Source organism: Dermacentor andersoni, chromosome 1, assembly GCF_023375885.2.
Source record: "Dermacentor andersoni chromosome 1, qqDerAnde1_hic_scaffold, whole genome shotgun sequence".
Classification (NCBI taxonomy): Eukaryota; Metazoa; Arthropoda; class Arachnida; order Ixodida; family Ixodidae; genus Dermacentor; species Dermacentor andersoni.
In genome coordinates, this window is record NC_092814.1 from 88,706,198 (window position 1) to 88,728,214 (window position 22,017).

The window sequence follows — 22,017 nt, forward strand, 5'->3', positions numbered from 1 at the left end:
TGATTACTAGAGGGAACTCTGCGCTGCGACCATTCATCTACCATTGGAATGATGGTTAGTACATGAATTTGTCCGACCTCCGTGCTTGTGGCCTGCGACGTTCTTGTGGCTACATTTATTACCCGTTACCTGCCTTCATTAGCCTAAATTTCAAAGTAATCTATACATTTCTTTCTAAATTCAAAAGCAATACGTATCTGCGAAAACGCATAATCGCGGCTAGTTGCAGTGGTTGCGCTTGTCCATGCGTCTGTGGCGTAATGGTTTCAATATCGGGTTTCTTTGCTAGAGGCCCTGGGTTCGAATCCTGTCGCTGGATAATTTTAATAATGCTTATTGAATTCGTTATCGCACAGTGATTTCTTGAAAATTATCAGTTTGCAAAGTCACCAAGCCATTTAAAGGCAGATGCTTGAAGTTTAGGCAAATCCATGTACTAGCGGTGCATCATTCCCTTGCCCTGCTTGCAGCTCCCGTAGACACTAGGGCCAAAGTTCCCGCTAGTAATTATTGTATGAAACCCTCTGCTTTCGCCGAGCTGGTGCGTTTGGCAGCAGATGCAGGGCAAAGGGTGCATGATCAGAAACAGGGGAGTCTCGAAACAGAAGCGCATTCGGCAGCACAGACGCGCATCGCTCTCGTGCTCTTGAAAAGTGCGCCTAGAACAGTACAAAAGAACGTTTATGAAAGAAAAATATGCGACAGGTTTTGCTGTAGCAATACACATCACTCGTATTAGAATAGATACAAAGGACAGAAAAACTACGTGCATCGGACACGTAAAATGCCCCCCGAACGCCGCTAATATTATTTTCATGGTTCCGGCGGCTTATGTGGAGAGTGAAATATCTCTTGAAACATGATGTCACAGTTTTAACAATTGTAAACTTCATTAATAACAAAGTGCCAAATGATAAAATACAAACTTTCTACACAGACGGCCTCGCCGTATGCGTAGCGGCGTACTATTGGGATTTCGAGTCATCATAATTGAGGTGAGGTTCCTTCATAATGGTGATAGACCTTAAAGCACACAGATTTGTGTGATTAAACCTGGGCAGTTGTTTAATCTACAGCAGATATCAACCAAAGAAGCCCTGAATTCGAAAGTTGTTAGCACACGAGAACAGCTTATATTTCGATACTCCATGACCCTTCTTGTTTTTCGTTATCGTGATTGGTCAGCAAGAGGACGCTGGCTAATCACCATTCACTTCTGAATGCTAACTACCTTGAGAACTTGGCCATTAGCAACATAAAATCAGCCTAAACTTTCCCGGCACTGATTTTTTTTCCCTGTCTAGAATGAGGTTTCGTTTATTTTTATTTTATTTATTTACAGAATACCTGCATCGCCTCGAAGGCATTATCGCAGTGGGGACAGTTAGACAGAGATGTTGAGAATTATCCTAAACTATAGGCATACATCGCGGGCTGCGCGTAGTAAAACTAAATCAATAATAAAAACTGAAGCAAATTGCATTGCGTCTATGTGAAATTGCATATCACAGTACACAAGGAAATTTTCAGCTTTACCTCGCCTATTTCTTTAGTTTATTATCGCTTACGGCGCCCGCAGAGCCTTAGAGCTGTCCATTTAACAGTGCGGCCGGTCACGAAACAGCCATTCTATTGAAATTTTCACCTAAGTGAGCATCCTTACGGCTCTCTATGCCACATAAGTTACGCTAAATAGCGAACAATTGAATGTGCGATATAAAATAGCCAGCGCAAGCACACAGAGTGCGCACGGTCCTGCGAGGAGAGCAGCACTCTCAGGTAAGCTGCTGTGCTTTGCCGAGGCTCTGGTAATGTCGTGGTAGAACTACTGATTACAGTTGTGTTTGCGCAATCAGTAAGGTGAAATATGGAGACTCCCAAAGCAACTCGCGAGCTATGAGAAGCGCCGTAGTGAAGGGCTCTGGGTCAATTTCGGCCACGTGAATTGCTTTAACATGCACTCAAATGTACAAGAGCACCTTTGCGTTTCGCCCTCATCGGAATGCGACCGCCACTGTCGGGCACCGAACCCGCGACCTCATGCCCAGCAGCAGGACAGCGCCGCCTCTGAGTCACCGCAGTGGGCGTTTTTGCAGCATAGAGTTGCCAAGCTCGTACAGCCGCTACATATCGCGGTTTTTTTTTTTTTTACTCGGAATAACCCGCCACGCAAATGACATGATAGATGGCATGACTTACTTGCTAGTCAACCCTCACTAAAATATGGCCCAGAAAATTAAGAGAAAAAGAAAACGGTAGAACGCCTTCAACTGGAATACCGAAACGGCGGAATAAAGTTCTCTTAGCTGTATCGTAATTTCGGAACTCGTCATCAGAAAAGAGACACAAGGCGTCGGACACATTAATGGGAAACGCGCCATACAGCTGAAAGGACCGATTTTCACGGTCAAGCTCACCCTCCGCGCAAATCTTCCCCAAAAAGGGCAAGAAAGCTTCCTATGTTTTCGCAGAATACGCGCAGCCTGGACCATACCTGTTGCCCTCAAAGATTCCGAATATTCCCTCGAGCTTCTTGCATCTCATTTCTGTGCTCTTCCCGTTTGCGTTCCCGTCATCGCTTTCTCTCGAGCGCGTCTTTGCCCTTGCGTGCTACACGCTCGCGCTCGTCTTTTTTTCCTTAATGCTAGTTGAGCATTCTTCTAGTTCCTCGTCTTCTGCCCCGATTGTCTCGAGCGCCTCAATTATCACTGGCTTTCTCTTTTTCTCTGAAATTTCTCTGTTCAGCTCACTGGCCAGCTGTAACAATGCCGGCTTCTTTAACGCCTTCAGGTCCATGGCTGGCCCTAGTGCTTTTATTTCTTCACTGCTACACGACCGTGGCATACTCTAAGAAGACTCGTCAACGGTTACTACTATCACTGTTCTGTACTTCGCATAAAAATACGTAAAGCCAGGTGATATCTCAGTGAAGAAAAACCGTGCACTCACCAACTGCAGTCATGAATCCTGCGACGATCGTACCGAAGTTGCTATCGAGAGACATCGGTTCTTGCCAGGACGAAGCGTGGTCGATTCTATCGGCTGCCAACCAGTCGCTCGCGAATCAGATGATGGCGACTGCCATTGGCCGCAGGTTGCATCCCACCGCTGTCGCCAGTTGTTGCAACTCTGCGTCCGAGCGGCCATTACGGTTCTGTGACTGATGATGAGCCAAGTGCCGGGCAATCAAGAGGTCCGAGGCGACGTCCAAGAGATGGGAAAATGGGTTTATTTACAAATTTACGTGGTGATGATGAAGCGTCAGTATGACGTAATAGTTCTCCGGAAACCCGCAAGGTGGAGAGAAGTAATTATTATGCAAAAAGGTGAGGCGTGCAGACAGGACACAAGAGAAGAGAAGTGGACAACACTAACGCCTGCTGTCGTCCGGGACCTGCTGTTCGTGTTGCTGTCGGCGTTCGTGTTGTCCACTTCTCTTGTGTCCTGTCTGCACGCCTCACCTCTTTGCCTAATGAATCCTTACCAACTAGCTCAGCTTTATGTCGTTCTAAGAAGTCATTAATAAAGGGAAAATTAGACATCCACCCAATTTCAGCAATTGCTACAAAGGACACCCGTACGGGTTCTTCGAAAGAAAGGTCTCGAAAGACCAGGACGATTTTTTTTCAACTGCGAGGCTTTTCTTTCGAGGAACCGTATGAATTTCCTTTGTAGCAGTTGCTACAATTGGGTGGATGTCTAATTTTTCCTTTAATAATTAACGAGCACCAGTATTATTACAAGCATGAGCACGAGCACGAGTAAGAGCACTCGTACGACTAGGAGCACTAGTACGAGATGGAGCACTTTCCCGCAACACTCAAGAGAAGTGGTTCTACAGGGGGAAAGGAAAGGTTGACGCTATCTTCTGCAGCCCTTGCGGCAGCACGGCTCAGCGCAAACAGGGGTGGGGGGAGTGGTAGCAAAGAAGATAGGAGAGTAGGAGGTGAAGGTGTCGCCATGGCAGTGGCCGAGCAGACCGGCAAGAAGGGTCTAGTGGGTCCTGCCGGTAGGGTAATCTGGTGACAGGACAGGGTGCGATGATCCAGCAAGGTGCCAGATGGTTGGGGCAGGTCAGGTAGCCTTGAGTGGGTTGGATAGCCGTGAGGCTATCCGTCTTTGCAGAAAGTCCTAGAGTCCCGCCCAGAGCCCCAACGAGTCGAGGTACTCGACGACACTTAGGAGGGCTGGCAGCTCGTTGGGACCAGGGAAGAGGATCTATTAGAAATGTAAGTTTTTGGTGCACACTATGGTGTACATTGCTGTACGTGATGTCAGCGTCCCGTTTCTTGTGTGTATTCGAGTTTCTTTTCTGTATTTTCTATAGCCTTGTATTATGTGTATTTGACTCATTTATTGTACCAACTGCGTTGTACTTGTATTTTTGTACTTCAGGCTTTTCTTATTTTCATGATCCAATCCCCCCCCCCTCCTTCCTATGGAATGCCTATGAAGCCCTTTATGGTAGAGAAAGGCGTTTATTGTGAATGCCTTTAGACAAAGAAAGCTTGGCTTGATAACGTTTAGGGGAGAACAGGACGCAGTCCAAGCATTACGAAAAAGAGACTTGTATTCGTCAAGGTCCCTCTTGAGGAAAACATAGTCTTTTGTAATCTTGACACAGCGCTGATGACGAAGAGAGATCCTCTTGTTGAAACTTCTCAGCTCGGGAGTGAACAGCCACTCTTGTTTACCCCTGGTTCTCAAGGGGAGCGAATGATTATCTGGAAATTTTAGACCTGGCTCAAGGGAGCTTCGATCGATGAACTGTCCATTACAGTGCGGTGCGCTGCTTCTGATCCCTCGGCCACCAGGCGGTTAATCCAAAGCGCGCCCCCGCGCCCAGATCCCTGCCCCCGTTGTAACGCAGAGAGGCCCAGGAAAGGAGCACCATGGACACCAGCGACGAGGCAATTCTCGACATGCTGCGGCAGCGGATGCTCGCCAACAGCGACTTCCTCCAGTACATGGAGATCGTCATCGAGAGCCTCCGCTCCGGGGCAGAGTTCGATCGCATGCCGCGCCTCATGGCGCACACAGGTACTGTACCGCGATGCACGTGAATGAATACGCACACAGAAGTATTCAGCACGATCTTAGAATGAGAGGGAGCATTTCTTGTAACCACCTATATGCGAATGTATCTTTATCGCCCACTTGGGAAAATTCCCCAGTTAAATTTTGACACTGAGGGGAGAGAGCGAGCCACATGGGATGAAGAACAGGCAGCTTACTTAGACTGTTCGACTAGCTGGCTTCCCTGCACTGAGGTAAGGCGGTAAAGGAAATTAAATGCTATAGAAGGAGAGACAAGATTGAAAGGGAAGAACACTTGCCCCATAAACGCGAGAAAACTCTTGAAGCTTGTCACGTGTATGCCAGCAGGGGCTCCTCGTGGCATGAATAGGCATGAAATAATGCCTATTCATGCCTATTCAAGGGAAAAAATAGGCGAGAAATCATGAGCCATTCCATTCTGTAAAGGTGTTTGACCAGCTAAGCTGTTTAGCACACGACACGGAGGTGACACCCAATTTTGAACACGTGCACGAACTCATTTATTGTCTTGATGGGTGGTCATCATGAAGAAAGGTACGCACACTCATTTATCGTCTTTATCGGTGGTCAATATTTCACCCGCGACTGCAATCACATTCTTTGATAATATCAAATCGATGCACGTATGTCACTGAGTGGTCGGTTGGGCCGAATCGGCGTGGCATCGCAAGGGATTTATCTTAACACGGAACGCGTAACCGCTCCCTTTTCGGTACTGACACATCCACATTGATATCATCGATAACGACAACACTGGTAGTGTCATCGCAGCTACTTCACGCAAAGTTAGTAGCCATGAGCCTTACGGGACTAGCAGTCATTGCATTTTTTGCTTGCTTACGGGGGTATGAGCCATTGCTCACGGGGGTATGAGCCATTGATGATGACAATTTTCGACATGTTGTTCTGTATGATGTATGCGTGATTAAAAATAATTTAAGCGCTGTTCGCTTCACTTTGCCGAGTGCTCTGCCTTACGGAGCTATGAGCCATTGCATTTTTTGCTTGCTTACGGGAGTATGAATGCTTAGGGGGTACGAGCCATTCATGATGATAGTTTTTGTTCGCGGAGAACACAAATGCATGCAACCCTAGCCCTATACAGCTTCGCTTTAAAATGTGGCGTAGCTGAGTTGTGTGTCATAATTTTGCTGGGAAAAGAACTGCTTGTTCCGGTGCTGCTTTTTTTTTTTTTTTTTTTGGCAAAACGAGTAAGGCATAGTTTTGGAGCTACGACTACAGCATCTGATCTAAGGACAGGGTATGCAGGGTAGCACGCAAATATGGTTTTCTGAAGCTTCGCAGATACTGTATGCGCGATCACTGCTATTCCACGCGACGTCGACCAACCACCGTCATTCCCTGCTGCAGGCGGCACGAACCCCCTGCAGGTGAAGCAGCTTGACTACCACATACCGGCCAACACCCGCCGCCACAAGACCGACAAGTTCCTGCTCACCCAGAGCAGTGATGCCACGCTCGTGGTGCGCCGTGGTGCTCCTGTCACTATCAGTGTCCAGTTCGATCGGCAGTACGACGGGAGCAGGGACCAGGTTTTCCTCATCCTCAACACAGGTGACTTTACCGCTTGCCTTTCGCAGTGCCGGCACTTGTAAGCTCGTGCTTTGTAAAGTGCACCAAATTCGTGGGGTCCTCCCTGCGCCGCTCGAAGCAAAAAGACAGTGCTAGTACGAGGCCTTTCTTTTCAGGTGGAGCGCTTCCCTGAGAGTGTCCTTGTTGCGTGCGGCGAAGCGATAGCGCGCTAATGCAGGGACAGGGTGCGTAAGGAAGGGTAGTCTGAACAGCATTTAAAAAAAACTACAGGTAGGACACGCAAGGCTATAGAGCTCGCATTGACGGCGCTGCCGTTATGTAGTTTCAGACGCTACATTTGCTCCGAGGCAAAATTTTGAGGGGAGATGTGTACAAATGCATTTGAACGAAAATGAGAAATTATATGACGTTAACCTTAATCAAGAGCGCACAAATATGACGTGTTCTACATACGGTGGCCACGTGCGAACATGGCCGAAACTGAAAGTCATCCTAGGGTGACATCATTGCTTTGGTTTTTTTTTACCGCCCACTTACCTTTCTAAACCAGTCAGACATCTTGAAATTTTCAAACGCAATAAAGCACATGTACTAAGCGAGTGGAAACAATGCTTTATTCCATACCTTCTCTTGCGCTGGAACGCACGTTCACGTGTCTTACTAACACGACCGAGCATCTACACTCGCCAGGCAGACACAGTGCAGTTCGTTGCTGTCCCAAATCGCCAGGGAATAAACAATAATATGGTCTGATTCCGATTTGTTTACATTTCATCCCTTGAGTTGTACTGCGCCTAATGTGACGGGGATAACGCGAATGATGCAGAGCTGCATTTGTCTTAATTGCATGTGCAGCGCCTATCTGACGGCTTGGTTTAGTGTTTATGGTTAAAGTGGCACTCATGGAAGCCCACAGAGCGCCAGCCCGACGCTCAGTTAGTGCATCGTCGCCCCTTCATGCGCGCAGGTCTGGAGCCTAGTGAATCTGATGGAAGCCGCGTGCGTCTGGAGGTGCCCAGCTCACGCGGCTCGTTCTTCTCCGGGGACAACTCGCCCTACAGCATCTGTCTGGTGCTGACCGAGAAGAACAGCATCACGGTCAAGGTGATGCTGCCGCCGTGCGCCGCGGTCGGCCTCTGGCGCCTAGAGGTTGAGACGCGGCTGCGTGGTTCCGGAGACCCGTCCGACAAGTGCCTGTTCAACGTCAAGGAGACCTTCTACGTTCTGTTCAACCCCTGGTGCCCAGGTTAGTACGGTATTCAATAGTGGTTAAGAAATGAACAACCATTGTTCTGCAGAAATCCGCGTGGTGGAGTAAGCTTCTCAGGAACCCTCATCGGCTTTCCTTTACTTTCGTGTTAATGTCAGGCGTATGTCAACGTTTCCTTATACTAGTGATACCACCTTTCCGCGATCTGTTAGAAGTGAAGTCATGTCTTGAGTTCAGAAAGCAAAAAAATACCATAAGAAAGTAAGGACAGACAGGAACAGCTTCGACTAGGATGCCTAAAGCTCTCTCTCTCTGTCTCTCTCTATTTCCCTCTCTGAAGCTCGCATTCTTCGCTTGTCACGCACAAAAAAACTTGGAAAGAGCGACAAAAGTTTCAATGCTCTGATGGCTCCTTGATGGCAGCCCCACAAAGTGCATTCCTTGTTCCAAAAGAACTTCTTGGGCAAGTTGGTGCTTAGGATTGACTGTAAGGTTCGTAACAGCGCAACACAAGACACGGACAAAAGGAATATAAAAAAGACAACATGTCGCTTCTTTTTGTCCGCGTCTTGTGTTGCGCTGTTACGATCCTTGCAATGAATCCTAACCAACTGGCCCAACTTACCGTTTCGGTGCGTAGGCTTGCTGTGCATTCTTGTTTTGGCGTGTGGTTTAGAACGGGAAAAATCTTGTTCCACTTCTAGTTGCACAGTTAACCCATGTAGACGAGGAGGTGCCGTACGTTGCAAACCACACGTGCTTGACGCTTTCGAACCATGTATGCATGACGCTTTCAAACAACGTGTAAAGAGAGAAATAGAGAGAGAAGTCGTAAGAACTAGTGCTGGGCATGCTCCAAAATACCCGCGCAGCGTTGTTATCGATGCTGTTTCCTACGATAAGCACGTGCCTCTTCTGACTAGAGGCCTTGAATGAAGTAAGTGGCTGGCATAGTCGAACTCAAATCGAATAGTTGAAAATCGTAAAGAACCGTGTCAATGTTTGAGGTGCAAGCAAACGTTAAACGCGACCGCAGATCCTCAGAAATTCTTAGCTATATGGTGCGCGCACGCCGAAGTGTCGGTGTAACCAATCGTAACTCAACACTCAGAGAAGCTTTAGAGCGTGCAACGTGCCAAGCAGGAGGAAGGAATGAGAGTAAAAGGCAATAAAGGACTGGAGAGAAGGATAAAGACTACGTTAAGTACTGTGTGGTTGCTTGTTGTCTAAAAAGATGACTTATTAAAACCCTAATACGGAACTTTTTTTTTCTATCCGAAAATTCATGAAGTGCGCGTTCACCATCGCATTGGCGAGAGTATACATTCCTCTTGTTTCAGCCTGAACAAACAAAATGAATGAACATAAATGAATATACGAAGCAAACGGCTTGTACTTTGTTGCCTCCTTTTCAACTATGGCCTAGGGGAGAAATGTGCTTAATCTTTTCCGAAGTTAAGATGCAACGTGAAACTGGAAGAGAACCATGTGAATACATCTGACCACATGTTTAGTTTTAATTAGCGGCCTTTCTTCTTCCAACGTGTGGCATCGCACAGACGAGACTACAAGCACGCAAAAATTTATAATTTCTGTGGCCCGCGTCGGCTTACAAGCTGCATAGACTTCGATATTTGTCTACTGAAGTATTGCCCTCTGTACTTAGCGATCGTCGCAATAAAATGAAGTTAAATTTCTCTCATATCAGCTACACCGGCGCTGCTATTTGCTTTTTTTCAGAGGACCTTGTTTACATGCCACAGGAAGACCGTCTGCAGGAATACATCTTCAACGAAACCGGAAAACTGTACCAAGGCAATTATGACTACCCCACAGGAAAGCGTTGGTTCTTCGGGCAGGTAAAAACGAAATGTATTTCGCACTAGCTATGTGCACTAACGCGCGTCTCCTGTGTTACAGTTCACCGACGTCGTCCTGCCCACGTGCAACTACCTTTTCGAGCTTGGCAATGTCAGCGTCAGCGACCGAAGTTCGCCCATAAAAGTCGCCAGGGCAATCTCGGCGCTGGTAAGAAAGGGTCTCTTGTGGGTACGCTCATCTCACTTAGAATATCTGGAAAAGAAACTGCATCTTAATGAATGTTATGACTTTTTTTTTTTACTTTCGATTCTCATTCACGCTGCAGCAGTATAAGCTTCGTGCTAAACCTCTGGCTAAACTGCAACGCAAACCCGCTTCGTGAGAAATTAATGTGTAATATATTAAAATACAGTGACTCAGGCACTCTAGACGTATTAGGTACACCGTGAATTCGTTTCTCTATAACACTAACGGTCCCGACATTAATTATTGCAGCTGGATAAATTAAAGATCCATACAACTAAGCATCTGCTTAATAAAGAGTGCGTACAATCCATCTGGAGATCGCGTGCGCCAGTATCCGTTTTTCTTTGTCAACTGCAGAGAAGGTTGAAATCAAATATTGCGCGTTAAGAAGGCGCATCGGGATTTTTTTTTATATACGATAGCTAATCTAAGGCGAGTCGTTCTTCGACGGCCAATTCGGCAGCGATATCTGATTACCGTCCCAAAATGCTTATCCATCACTCCAAGTAATGGACTATGGGAGATCAGGGCCCATGTTCAGAAAATATTCCCTATGTGCAGCCTACCATTGGTTTTCACTGTGGCGATCGCATCGTCACCATACTGATCGCCATCCCAGCCAGCACTAAGCAGGACCAATGTTGGACACACTGCTGGGCCAAAGTCGTCCAATGCCGGATACACATTACTCAATGTAGGGCCAATGGCGGGGCCTACATGGGCCCAGTTTTCTCAGCTCCTGTGCGTCACGAGTGGCAGTTGTCCGAGCAGCGGCCAATCAGGAAACCCCCTGGCATAATGTAATCTAATGTAACCGCTAATCTTTTCCCGTGAATCCCACAGGTCGACTCGAAGGACGAAAACGGCATCCTGGTCGGCTCGTGGGACAACAACTACATCGACGGCGTGTCTCCTACTGCCTGGACGTCCAGTGTCACCATCCTCGAGCAGTACATGCACACCGGTGGTGCACCCGTGAAGTACGGCCAGTGCTGGGTCTACTCCGGACTGGTAACCACGTGTACGTATAGGCGCGGCGATACGCTCAAGAACGAGGACGAAAGGTCGTCAGCACTGCTGATAATTTCACATAACGCTGCGAGTTACCTCAAGGTTGCCGTTATCGTTCACATCTACCGCATCAAAGCACAGCTCATACCTTCCTAGATTTCATTGCAAAATAACAAAGAAGAGAAAACATGTCGAAGAAAGAAAGTCGCATTGTCTAATCATGCTAACTCTGTGCTGCGTAGTTAGGCTAGAGGAAAAAGGTATTATACTCAATGCATTGCCCAAACTTACGCATAAATGCGCAGTTAGGTTCAAAAATTAGTGATTAAAGTAAAAAAAGAACTGGCCGGGATGTAAGCTCGGCTGTAACCCCCTAACCCGTCCACCCCCCTTTTCTTTCTTTTGCTACACGCGCGCTCTGAGTTAAGAAGCAATTATGGCTAAACCTGCCGTATGTGTTCCGTATAATAACGAGCGCGCATCTATCGCTCAATCGGGGACTGTGCGAAAATCGTAGCGTTGAATTTATATAGCGTGTAGTACGTCTAGTGCCATGCATTGCTGACAGCTTCTATGGTGACAGTTTGAAGCCTAGCGTTTTGTACATCGCTGACCCTTGTCGACCCCAGTGTGCAGAGCCCTGGGCATTCCCTGCCGCTCCATCACGAACTTCTCCTCGGCGCACGACACCGACGGCAACCTGCTCATCGAGCGCTTCTTCGACGAAAACGACAACATTCTTGCCGGGAGAAGCGAGGACTCTATCTGGTACGGCTACTTGGAGGCGACGAAATAACCACTGTACACGCGAGCATTACGCGCTTACTCTTTGCGAGGTGTACGTGACAGTGTAGCCGTACGCGGTATCAAGGCCCCCTAACTACGAACGTTGGAGGACAGCAAGGCTGTTCGCTATTGCGAATCGCGTGTCTTCAGCTCAAAGGGATTTCTTCCAGCCAAGAACGCGCTTTAGTGCTCAAGTGTATTCCACAATCTCCACCCGTCGCGGTGGCTCAGCAGTTTTGGTGTACTGAAGCAAAGCACGAGGTTGCGGCTCCGATTTCCGACGAATACCTGCCCGTTTGTAAACAGGCGCAAGTGAATTATCTAAAATGACCAAGATCAATCCGGAGACACGAACAACGCCGCCTCTCGCTGTCGTGCAGGTGTAACTTTGGAACGTAAAATTCGATCAGTTACTGCTCGCCCCAAATTTTTCATACGTAAGGGAACTTAAGCCCATGTCTACTCCACGCACCCCCGACCGTGCACTCGATGAAGAGGTGTCTACTAGGAGCGTAAGCAGCGTCACGCACTAACACGGTCTCAAGTCTTTCGGTGACGAATTTCGAACCACGCAGTGAAATTATGTTGTCATCATTGGCAACATTATAAGCAGTAATGGCATGCTGCCCTTACTGCTTACTTTTCGTTCTGCTCAACTGAATTGTCGCGTTTTATTTTGTTGGCGTTGTACACTGATAAATCTTGCATGATTGCCCCCCTGAAGGAACTTCCACTTGTGGAACGAACTGTGGATGATGCGTCCCGACCTTCCCGGAGACTACGGCGGCTGGCAAGTGATCGACGCTACGCCGCAGACCCTCAGCGATGGTACGGAGGCTGTCAGTTCTAACTATTTATTATGTTGCAGGGTTAATGCGGCACAGCTGCTGTGAACCATCGAGTAGCATAGTTTATATTTGTGTTCTTGTATTTCAGAATCCATGCAGAGCGTTATTCTTCCTGCAATGCGTGTAAATAACGACATTCGAATTCAGCAGTTTCCGTTACGCTTATCACCCTTACTCTTTCATGGGCACATAAGAAGTGAGCACTGAACTATTACTAATGTCCCTCATTGCCGCTATCGTCACACAGGCCTATGCAAACCATCAAAGGCGTTACCTTACTTTTTTTTGGAAAACGTTGAAGCGCAAAACAAGGGACAGAAAGGATGACCGCAAGCTTCAACATTTTTCAAATATCTTTCTCCAAATGCCCCAAACGAATACTCTTCTGAACCTTACCTTGCCGTTCCCCAAGTGTATAGACTTCGAGCCGTAGAAAAGTTCTTTTGATGTGATCTGTTACATCTACGGGTGTCTGCACCTGCACACAGGACTTTTCCGCGTGGGACCGTGCCCTGTCTCAGCGATCTACAATGGACACCTTGAACTGGATTACGACACCCGTTTTGTCTACGCTGAGGTTAACGCCGACCTGGTGAGCTGGAAACGTGACCGGGCCACCGGCCAGTTCAGGCAAACAACGATGAGGAACTACAACGAGGCCGAAGCGTAAGTGCGCACGCTTCCTTCCTGCGTGTGCTGCTCGCAGTGTGTCGACGTTGCTGTCGCAATCGAGGAACGTCAAAGAAGCCACGTTAAATAGGGAAAGCGCGGCAGTAGAAACATCAGAGAAAAGTACCGTTGAATGAGCGCGAGAGTGTATTCTAAAATTAAACTCGACAACTTAACCGCCCTTGTATGAACGTAAAGTTTGTTGCAGGAAAATATGTCTGCTCTCGACAGCATTAAAAAAAGAAGGTTCTGAAATTACTTCTCTCTCTCGCGCGCTCTTTCTCTCTCTCTCTCCTCAGCGGTTATGGCTGTTGAACACGAGGTCACGTGTGTTCGATTTCCGGCCACGGCGGCCGCATTGCGACGGAGGCGAAATGCAGAAACGCTCGGGGTGCCGCGCTTTCGGTACACTTTAGTGAACCCCGCGTCCTCAAAAATAACACGAAACTCTCCCACCGTGCATCTTCGGGACCTTAGTTATTCATCTCATTTTCACAATCCGCACCACTGTTTAAGGATTATTCTGATGTAAGGTGTTCTTTATGGTAAAAAAAATGCTGCCTTATGCAAGTTGGCGCACATAAAAAAGAAAAGATAAAACAACGTTTAACCGCGGGAAGAGTTCACGCCTGACATTCCTGCATCGCTCCAGACAAGTGCAGGCACGCAGATAAATCGTGAGATCTCAGAGGAATACTACGGTCGTAAAGAAGTTACCGCTCCATTGTTATCCAGTACTTCGTGTCATCCCGAAAGGAACTCCAGCTGCACTCTTTTCCCGTCGGTTTCACGCATTCGTCCGATCGCGGTTTGTGTCCACAATCACCACTGAGTCCAAATTCCATTCGAATTCACCATAGACAGTGCATATCTATAAACGGCTTGACATTTTCTAACGGTATGCGTTACCTGAATACTTCCCTCATAACTCAGTATAATGATATGCCGCTTAAACAGGAATACTGTTCGCAGTCCCGTTCAATCGACCGACCACATAGCAGTGCGTGGCGCACCTCGGTGAACGGCATCTGAGGGTTGCAAGCGTATCATCAACGCTAGGAGTAATAAAAGAATGCCTGCGTAATGATCGCAAGTCATAGTACTTTCTGAGCCCTTCAGAAACTTTTCTCGGTCGAAGTAACATTGCATGGAATGGACGCTCACTTCACCCGCAAAGGGGCAAAGAGGAAAGCGTTTTTGCTGGGAGCCCGATCCTCACGCGCCGTTCAAACTGTTAAAAATGTTGTGCCCAGTACAGCGACCGTACACTATACTACCGTACACTGAACTACCACTAAGCGCGTAGATTTTCTCAGCTCTGGCTGCGCACGTTACAAGCGCTCGGAAAGCGTTAATTGAGCAACAATGCGACAGCATGTTAGCAGCACCGAAATAAGCTCATTGATTCTTCTTTTTTTCCTTTTTCTTTTTTTGCAGCGCGGGAATGCTGATTTACACAAAGAAGATTGGAGAGATGACTGAGCATACGGCGGAGGATGCGGAAGACTTGACCAAGTTGTACAAGGGCGTTAAAGGTACCACGATGAACTGGCATTGCAGCATGATCACCATGAAACATGTTCTCCTGCACACCTTTTTTTTTTTTTCTCTCTAGTTCGGATTTCCTTCTATCGTCTTTCTTTCCTTCCATCCCTTATCCCAGAACATGGCAGCCAGCTGGTTTCACACTGGCTAAACTCCCTCTATTTCTCTCTGTCTCTCTTCCACTTTTTCTCCTCGTCCTGCAACGGGAAGAGCATTGAAAAGACGCTTCCATTAACCTTCCTTTCATAAAAGGTAACAAGCGTGTTGACGTAGCTCTAACTTAGCTGTGTGTTACCAGACATTCTCATGTGCATGTCGCAGTGATTCAAAAGGAAGGACGGACTGGCTGGTGGGTTTGTTGATATGGCATATCGTGCAGTACAGTACAACTACAGCGCACAGGACGAAAGAAAAAAGGTGCCACGTCCCAGTCTTTCGTTGCGTCTTGCGTGTTCTCGTTGCGCTATACTGTGCGGAAAGGCGTAATAGCCTCTTACATACTGACGCTGCTAACTTATCTTGGCTCCAACGACAGTCACGGCTATATAGAGCACGTGAATTAATCATCTGGCAACTAATCCAACACGGATAGCAAAGCTTTCTGAAAACCCAATCTCATACATGCGAAAACATTTCATAACACCCAAAATGGCGGTTAGGAAAAAGAACCCGCTATTGCCGCTACGAACCATACTCAGGAACGATGCTGTCTATCAACGCTACGAACCATACTCACCTGCTTGAATTTTAAGTCCCGCTGGCATCAAATTTAAGTGGATGAGAGAGAGAGAGTAACGCTGACTTTAATAGTAAACCCAAGATGTTAGCCTAACTAATGGGGCGCGCTACTGCTGGGGAAGGTTGAGTCGTGAGAACTGTATCGGCGACGTTATGCTATATTCTACCTGAATAAATATTAATAAAATTATTGCTCCGCTAGCTTGAAGCACCAGCGCTTCTTTGATGAGCCCGTTTCTTACGTTAAGATAGGTACATTTAAGGAAGTATGATCGGGTAAAGGCAGCCTGCTTCCAACGCAGCTTTCATATATGTTTCGAGACACGAATGTAATTATATATTGCGTCGAAAGGCGTGCAAGCTCATGCGCAAAGAGGAAAGAGAAACTAGACGCCCCGTGGACCGAGTAGCTGTAGTTGCCCGTCTGTTTCCGCTCCGCTTCTCTACCTCTGGTTGTGTTCCATGTCTAGGTGCATATGAACAGTAATAACGCTCGGCCACGTGGCCACCGCTTCCTGCAGTGAAGCCCAACAAGTCGCTGATGGGCCTGTCTGGCGCTCCGCCTCCGGAAGACGTCGAGATGAAGATGGAGGAGATCTCCTCGGTGCTCGCAGGTCAGCCGGTTCGGCTGGCCGTCACCTGCACGAACCAGTCGAAGACGCCTCGCAAGGTCACGCTCACGCTCTCCGCCCACTCCGTCTTCTACACCGGCGGCGAGTACAAGATGCTCAAGAAGCAGACCTTCAACGTCGAGGTGCCACCCGGAAAGAGTAAGTCCTCACTCTTCCCGAGCACTCAAGTTGAGACCACAAAGCATGCTCATTTGCGCTTAGAACCCCCCCCCCCCCTCGAACAATTATTCAGAACAGTTTTGTTGGCGACGTACCCGACATTCCATACGACTGCACGGAACAGACACTTCCACGAATAAGAAGCAATTAAGCCCACTTAGTCCTTTAGCCCCGGTCACACTGACAATCCTTTAACTCAGTCTACATTGACGCGATCGACGCATGATGCTTGATAGATTGCAGCGGAATCAAAATCAAACACGTTTTTAGTAGCACCTCAGAAGCCAATAACAGAGCATCAAGAAGGGTCAAATGACACGAAAAATCCGAACGCTGCATTTGCCTCAATTCACTTAAAGCCAGTTCTACCCTTGTTTGAAATGACTGCATTTCAGCGCTAGATCTACGTTGAGCTCTTTGTGCGTCAGCTCAAGTTACGAATATGGTCCGAGAACTTGCCAGTCCGCGCAAAACTAAAAGCTAAGCCAGTCATTCCATAGCTCATGAGCTCGAGCTTAGCGCTCGCTGATGATAGTGGCCGGTGTGGTGGTGATGATGACGGTGGACACTTCCCTGGTCGTGTGTCCACAAACGAGACCTTTTTTTCCCTCCAGAGCAAGGCAGGCGTTGTACCACTCCAGCACCCTCCCTGATCGCTTTGTGTCTAGAGCCTAACAATAAAAATATAAAGAATAAGAATAACAAAGCCCGCTTCGGAGGGCATAGGTATTAAATGTTAGAAGAGATCGCGGTTTAGATCTCCAGCTTTCTTACTATGTGTGAGGTACTGGTGTGACTGACGGAGGATCCAAGAGCTCAAACTCACACCTTTGCCATTCGATTAAATCACCGAATTATTAAATGGCTAAAACGCATTTTCGCTTCGTAAATTATCACAGTGTCTCAAGACGTTCCACGCACACAACGCCGTGGCTACGTGGAGCGTGCCATATCGAAATAACACATATTTTGCAGCCGAGACTGTATGCCTGACTGTGACGGCCGACGAATATCAAACCAAGCTGGCCCCGCAGAACGTCGTCAAACTGTTCGCCCATGGCAGCTACGAGGGTAGCGGCCAAGGTACCTGGTACCGCCAAACTAGAATCACCATCGGAAACCCGACCATCGACGTCCAGGTAAGCGCTCTACGATACCACACTTTTTTAAATTTCGTCGGCGCTCGTGCTCACAAGATTGGGGCTCGTGAGGAGAGAAAATGAAGGGCTGCAAAACAGATGCGTGCAAAGTTCATTAGCGGTGGTCCGGTGTCCATTTCGGCGGGCGAGGCCAAACGAGTGCGCGCGATATGCCAGTCTTTCCCCAATATGAGCAGTCCATGTAGAGTGCACGGAACATCGCGACCACGTATTTCGTTTCTTGGGTCAAGTCCAACACGTGTACCTTACACTGGAAAGTCTTCATTACTATACCAAGGATTTAGCGCTGCTATGCGAAAAGATTTAGACGAACAATTGGTCTTCCGGATGGGGCATCGACCGTGCGCGACATGCATTACGTAGCACGACGTATAGACGAACGCCAACCGTGACCTGAAGAGTTCAAAACTAGGCCTTGCGGCATGCTACCATACGAGATCACCGGATTACTTCTTGTGTAGGCACAGAATCTTAGGGTGGCGGTGGTATAAACAAAGTTTCGCATCGTAGTACCTTTTTTTTTTTTTGTTATAGTGCCCGCATCAACTTGTTGTCGTCGGCTTAATCGCTTTATCGTTCAATGTTTCGGTGTGGCCTTTCTCAAAGTTTCGGAGGCCATGTACTCAGTGGGTGACAAGCTGCTGCGGTCGCATTCTGCGGCGGTGCATTTCAGTAACGACTCTAATATAATAGCTCTGAAGCTCGAGATAACGAGATGTACTGTTCATCTTAATCTACAGAGCTTTACTGAGCCGATCTTTCTGAGGGCGTCCTGGCCAGTATACGACCTGAAGACATCCTTGGTGACGCCCGCAGTGCATCTGAAACCTTTAACAAAGAGAGCAAACGTTGTTTACAGCGACATAAGCTCTCACCAGGCTTATGCTTCGCGTGCGCACCCGCGTAACACGTTGCGCTGAGCAATGATGCGATGGCGAGGAGTGAAGCCATCCTTTTTCTTGATGGCGCGTTCCCTCCTCATATACTTCTGCAATCCCGTGTAGCGCAGTTTTTACTATCACGGCTGTATTATTGTGTTTCTCCGTGTTATAGGTACACGGCCCGGTCAGCGTGTCCAGACCTATGGAATACTGCCTTTCGTTCGACAACCCCCTCGGCGTGCCCCTGACCGGCTGCAGTCTGACCCTCGACATCCCTGGAATGCTAGAATCCCATGTTATTCCTGTGGCGTAAGTGCTTCTGCCATTCCTAGTAGTGTTTATCTCTCCTTTTTTTTTTCTCTCTCTCTGCGCGATCATGTGCGTTTATGTGTGCGCGACAGCGAAAAGCAATAAAATCAAAGAATGAGAAAGAAAGGTGGACCACTTAGCATACTTTCAAAAATTTTTTGTCACCCGTAGAGATTCCTACAATGATTAATAAAGGGAACGCTGGCGCTGAAATCGTTCAACCACCATGGGAATAATGGGAAGTACATGGATTTGTCTGATCTTCGTGCTTGTGGATCCAGACGTTCTTGCGGCTTTGTTTATTACGCTTTATATGCCTTCATCGTGGTAAATTTCAGAGCAATCTATACTTTTGGATTTGAAGAAGACGCTGCGAACACGCGCAATCCTTACTAATTGCAATGGTTTAGTTTGTCGAGGCGGCCAAATCGAAACGCCCCAAGCGTCTCAAGACGCTGGCTCACCCACGATAAATTCATAAGGGCGGTTCACGTCGCTTGTCGCTGTATGCATCCGTGGCGTAATGGTTTAGCTATCGGGCGTCTGTGCTGTGCGTGTCCTGTGTTCGAATCCTGCTGGTCGGATTAATTTAAATAATGTTCGATTAATTATTCATTACACAGTATTTTGTTGGAAATGAATTCGCAATGTCACCGAGCCGTTTGAAGCCAGAAGGACGAAGCCTAGGCAAATTCATGTACTTCCCATAATTCCCATGCTGGAACAGTCCCCCCGAGTGCAGCTCCCGTAGGCACTAACGCCAGAGTTCCCTCTAGTAATTATTGTATGAAACTCTATGTTGTCACCCTTATCTCTAAAGAAAGCTTTTTTTTCTCTTGCGATCACGTAAGCCGCGTTAAAGATAAGGGGGTGGGGGAGGGGTCAGACGATGACCACGGCTTCCATGACTTTACCGGAACTCACCCTCTTTATCTGGACGATCCTTCATATATCCGGTAACATAGAGCGGTAGCATTAAATAACTATCGCATGGACGTGTAATTCGATGCTTTGCCCAGATACCGTCTAACATGAATCAAAAGAAACCACATCGCGTTGAGCCGCAAACATGATAACGAACTTTCTTGCGGATGTGCAAATAAGGTCCCTCGTGAATGCCACATTCCCCACCGGTCATCGGCTCAGAAGGCAGTGAAGACACTTTTGTTGCTTTCTGAGAACGTCTGGCTTGGGCGAGCGCCTTTGACTCTGTATGTATTGCTGTCCGTGCACATCTCTCTCCCCCCGCTCTATCTCCCTTCCTTCTATTCCCCTTCTCCCTTCACCCAGCGTGGGGTAGCCAACCGGACTCATGACTGGTTAACATCCCTGCGTTTCTTTTATCTCTATCTCTCTCTCCCAAACACAACATTCGGGAACACGGAAACAGGCCCCACGGAAACACACACACATAAAAAAATTGGAAGAAAATAGAAAGAAGACAAAAATATGTATGATTCCAAAAGAAAAGTAGTAAATCCACAATGTTTTTTTGAGATCGGGAACTGCCCAGGGACATCTGTATTTCTTTTCTTTTTCTTTTTTTCTTCGTGTGTGCGTGCGAGCGGCGTTATAAGTCATAACCAATGTCAATTTTGTTTTGTCATTTTGCTCGCAAAACTGGCATCATTTTGCTCACCTTTATCATGTTCGAGAAAAGGAGTGGCCGGCAAGGCCTACACACGCCAACATCTCAGATATTATTAAGCAGCGTTAGTATAGCATTTCGGTTGTTAACGCGGACGCAGGCAAAACGGCTGTGGACACACCCTACGCATATTCTCTATTATACTTTAACAGAGCGCTCCGTATGGCAAACGGATGGCCAGCGCCAAATGCTGTGGCGCCGTCTGATATGCGGAAAACAAAGGACCTTCTCGACAACGTTGGCATCTTTTGTTAGGCCTGCCAGGTACAGAACAGACGGCTGATATAGCTGATGAGGACAAAAAATTGCCAATACTTTCTGCTGAAAGAGAGATGAGACTAAGCCAACGGCGAATCTTATCATTTATATTTTTCTATGCCGACGAAGAGCAAGTAAGAGGACCGAATTCGGATCGAGGTGGATGCCCTGCGCCCCGCTGTGTCGTTAGGCTAGCTACGCAAGCCACACGAATCCCGCAACTCTAAACTCACAAGTTAGCGTGCGTACGTAACGCGCAAAGTTTCTATGGCGTTCTGTGCATATGCGTGTTCGACCTGCTATATTATAGCCTACGCAAAGGCTTTGCCTGCGCTATACTAAAGTTCTCTTAAGAATTCTCTCTCGTCACCTAGCACTAATAGGTCGAAACGATATTGAAGAATGCAAAAAAAGGAATCAATAAATCGTTTGATATTATTATTATTATTATTATTATTATTATTACTATTATTATTATTATTATTATTATTATTATTATTATTATTATTAATCGGCAGAGCAAGAACAGGACAACGCACACATATTCAAGAGGCACGCGAATTAACGGCTACGCTTCTATCTTTTTCCGGCAGGGACGTACCTGCGAAGGGAAAGTTCGACTACAAGAGCAGAATCATTCCGAAACGTCCTGGCGAAAAGTCCATTCTGGCAGTGTTCAACAGCAGGGAGCTGACCGATATCCGCGGAAACAAGGTGGTCGTCGTGAAGTAAGCTCTTGCCAGCCACAACCCTACCTCGAAAAAAACGGCAGTTTCAGCGTAACAAGTGGCCTGCGTTTCAATCCGTTAAACTTGCTACACGTCAATAAAAGATCCTGGGAGCATCGACTTCGTTGCCTTGAGGTGCCTTGATTGATAATGGTTTTCCCACACATATACACGCAGCACATAGTACCACGTGAATAAACTAAGCTTCCGATAAGACCTTTATGTTATTAAGCCGCTACCAGATATTTTGGAAGCTACTAAGTCACCGGCGAGCGGGCTTCCCTAGAAAGGGGCGACTGCTGAAGTAGCTTGACAGGAAAAGGTTGTTGTTGTTGTTGTTGCTGTTGTTGTTGTTGTTGTTGTTGTTGCTGTTGTTGTTGTTGTTGTTGTTTTAGGCGGTCCGAGGGATGACGCCTGCGAGGAAATGAGGGATGGGCATAAGATAAGGCAGAATGAAGTCCTGCACACATTATCCACAATGCTTCGTTGAAGAGGGTCACATACAAAGAAGCACAAAGACTTCGACATAACCCCACTTTGGACACTATATGTCAATGGGATTTTCGTTTGTCTCAATGTGCCGTTGCGATCGGTGTTTGGTATTTCGTGACCACCGTGGGGCATTTTGCGCTGAAATATTCATTAAGCTTCTTATTCGTGGAGCAGCTCATTTTCCTTAATTATATAATGTTAATTATAAACATTATAAATAGCGCGAACACAACTGCGACCTCTGCAGAAGACATCTCTCGAAAA

At 47.2% G+C, this 22,017-nt stretch overlaps 1 protein-coding gene across 1 annotated transcript; it reads left to right on the forward strand.

The window, feature by feature from the left end:
• Nucleotides 1-1,724: 1,724 nt before the first annotated feature.
• LOC126543261 (hemocyte protein-glutamine gamma-glutamyltransferase-like) lies at nucleotides 1,725-21,381 on the forward strand. The gene is made up of 15 exons (XM_050190390.2): nucleotides 1,725-1,779; nucleotides 4,847-5,040; nucleotides 6,430-6,633; nucleotides 7,580-7,858; nucleotides 9,563-9,681; nucleotides 9,743-9,850; nucleotides 10,733-10,910; nucleotides 11,530-11,668; nucleotides 12,411-12,514; nucleotides 13,023-13,200; nucleotides 14,641-14,738; nucleotides 16,008-16,256; nucleotides 17,253-17,416; nucleotides 18,491-18,627; nucleotides 21,127-21,381. The coding sequence occupies exons 2-15, from the start codon at nucleotides 4,893-4,895 to the stop codon at nucleotides 21,263-21,265; spliced, it is 2,244 nt and encodes a 747-aa protein (XP_050046347.2). The 5' UTR covers nucleotides 1,725-1,779; nucleotides 4,847-4,892; the 3' UTR covers nucleotides 21,266-21,381.
• The last annotated feature ends 636 nt before the right edge of the window (nucleotides 21,382-22,017 follow it).

Bases quoted from the DNA above. Each gene is read 5' to 3' on its own strand.
- LOC126543261 (XM_050190390.2), top strand. From the start codon at position 4,893: ATGGACACCAGCGACGAGGCAATTCTCGACATGCTGCGGCAGCGGATG. The intron at 5,041-6,429 runs GTACTGTACCGC...TCCCTGCTGCAG, and splicing joins GCGCCTCATGGCGCACACAG to GCGGCACGAACCCCCTGCAG. The intron at 17,417-18,490 runs GTAAGCGCTCTA...TCCGTGTTATAG, and splicing joins ACCCGACCATCGACGTCCAG to GTACACGGCCCGGTCAGCGT.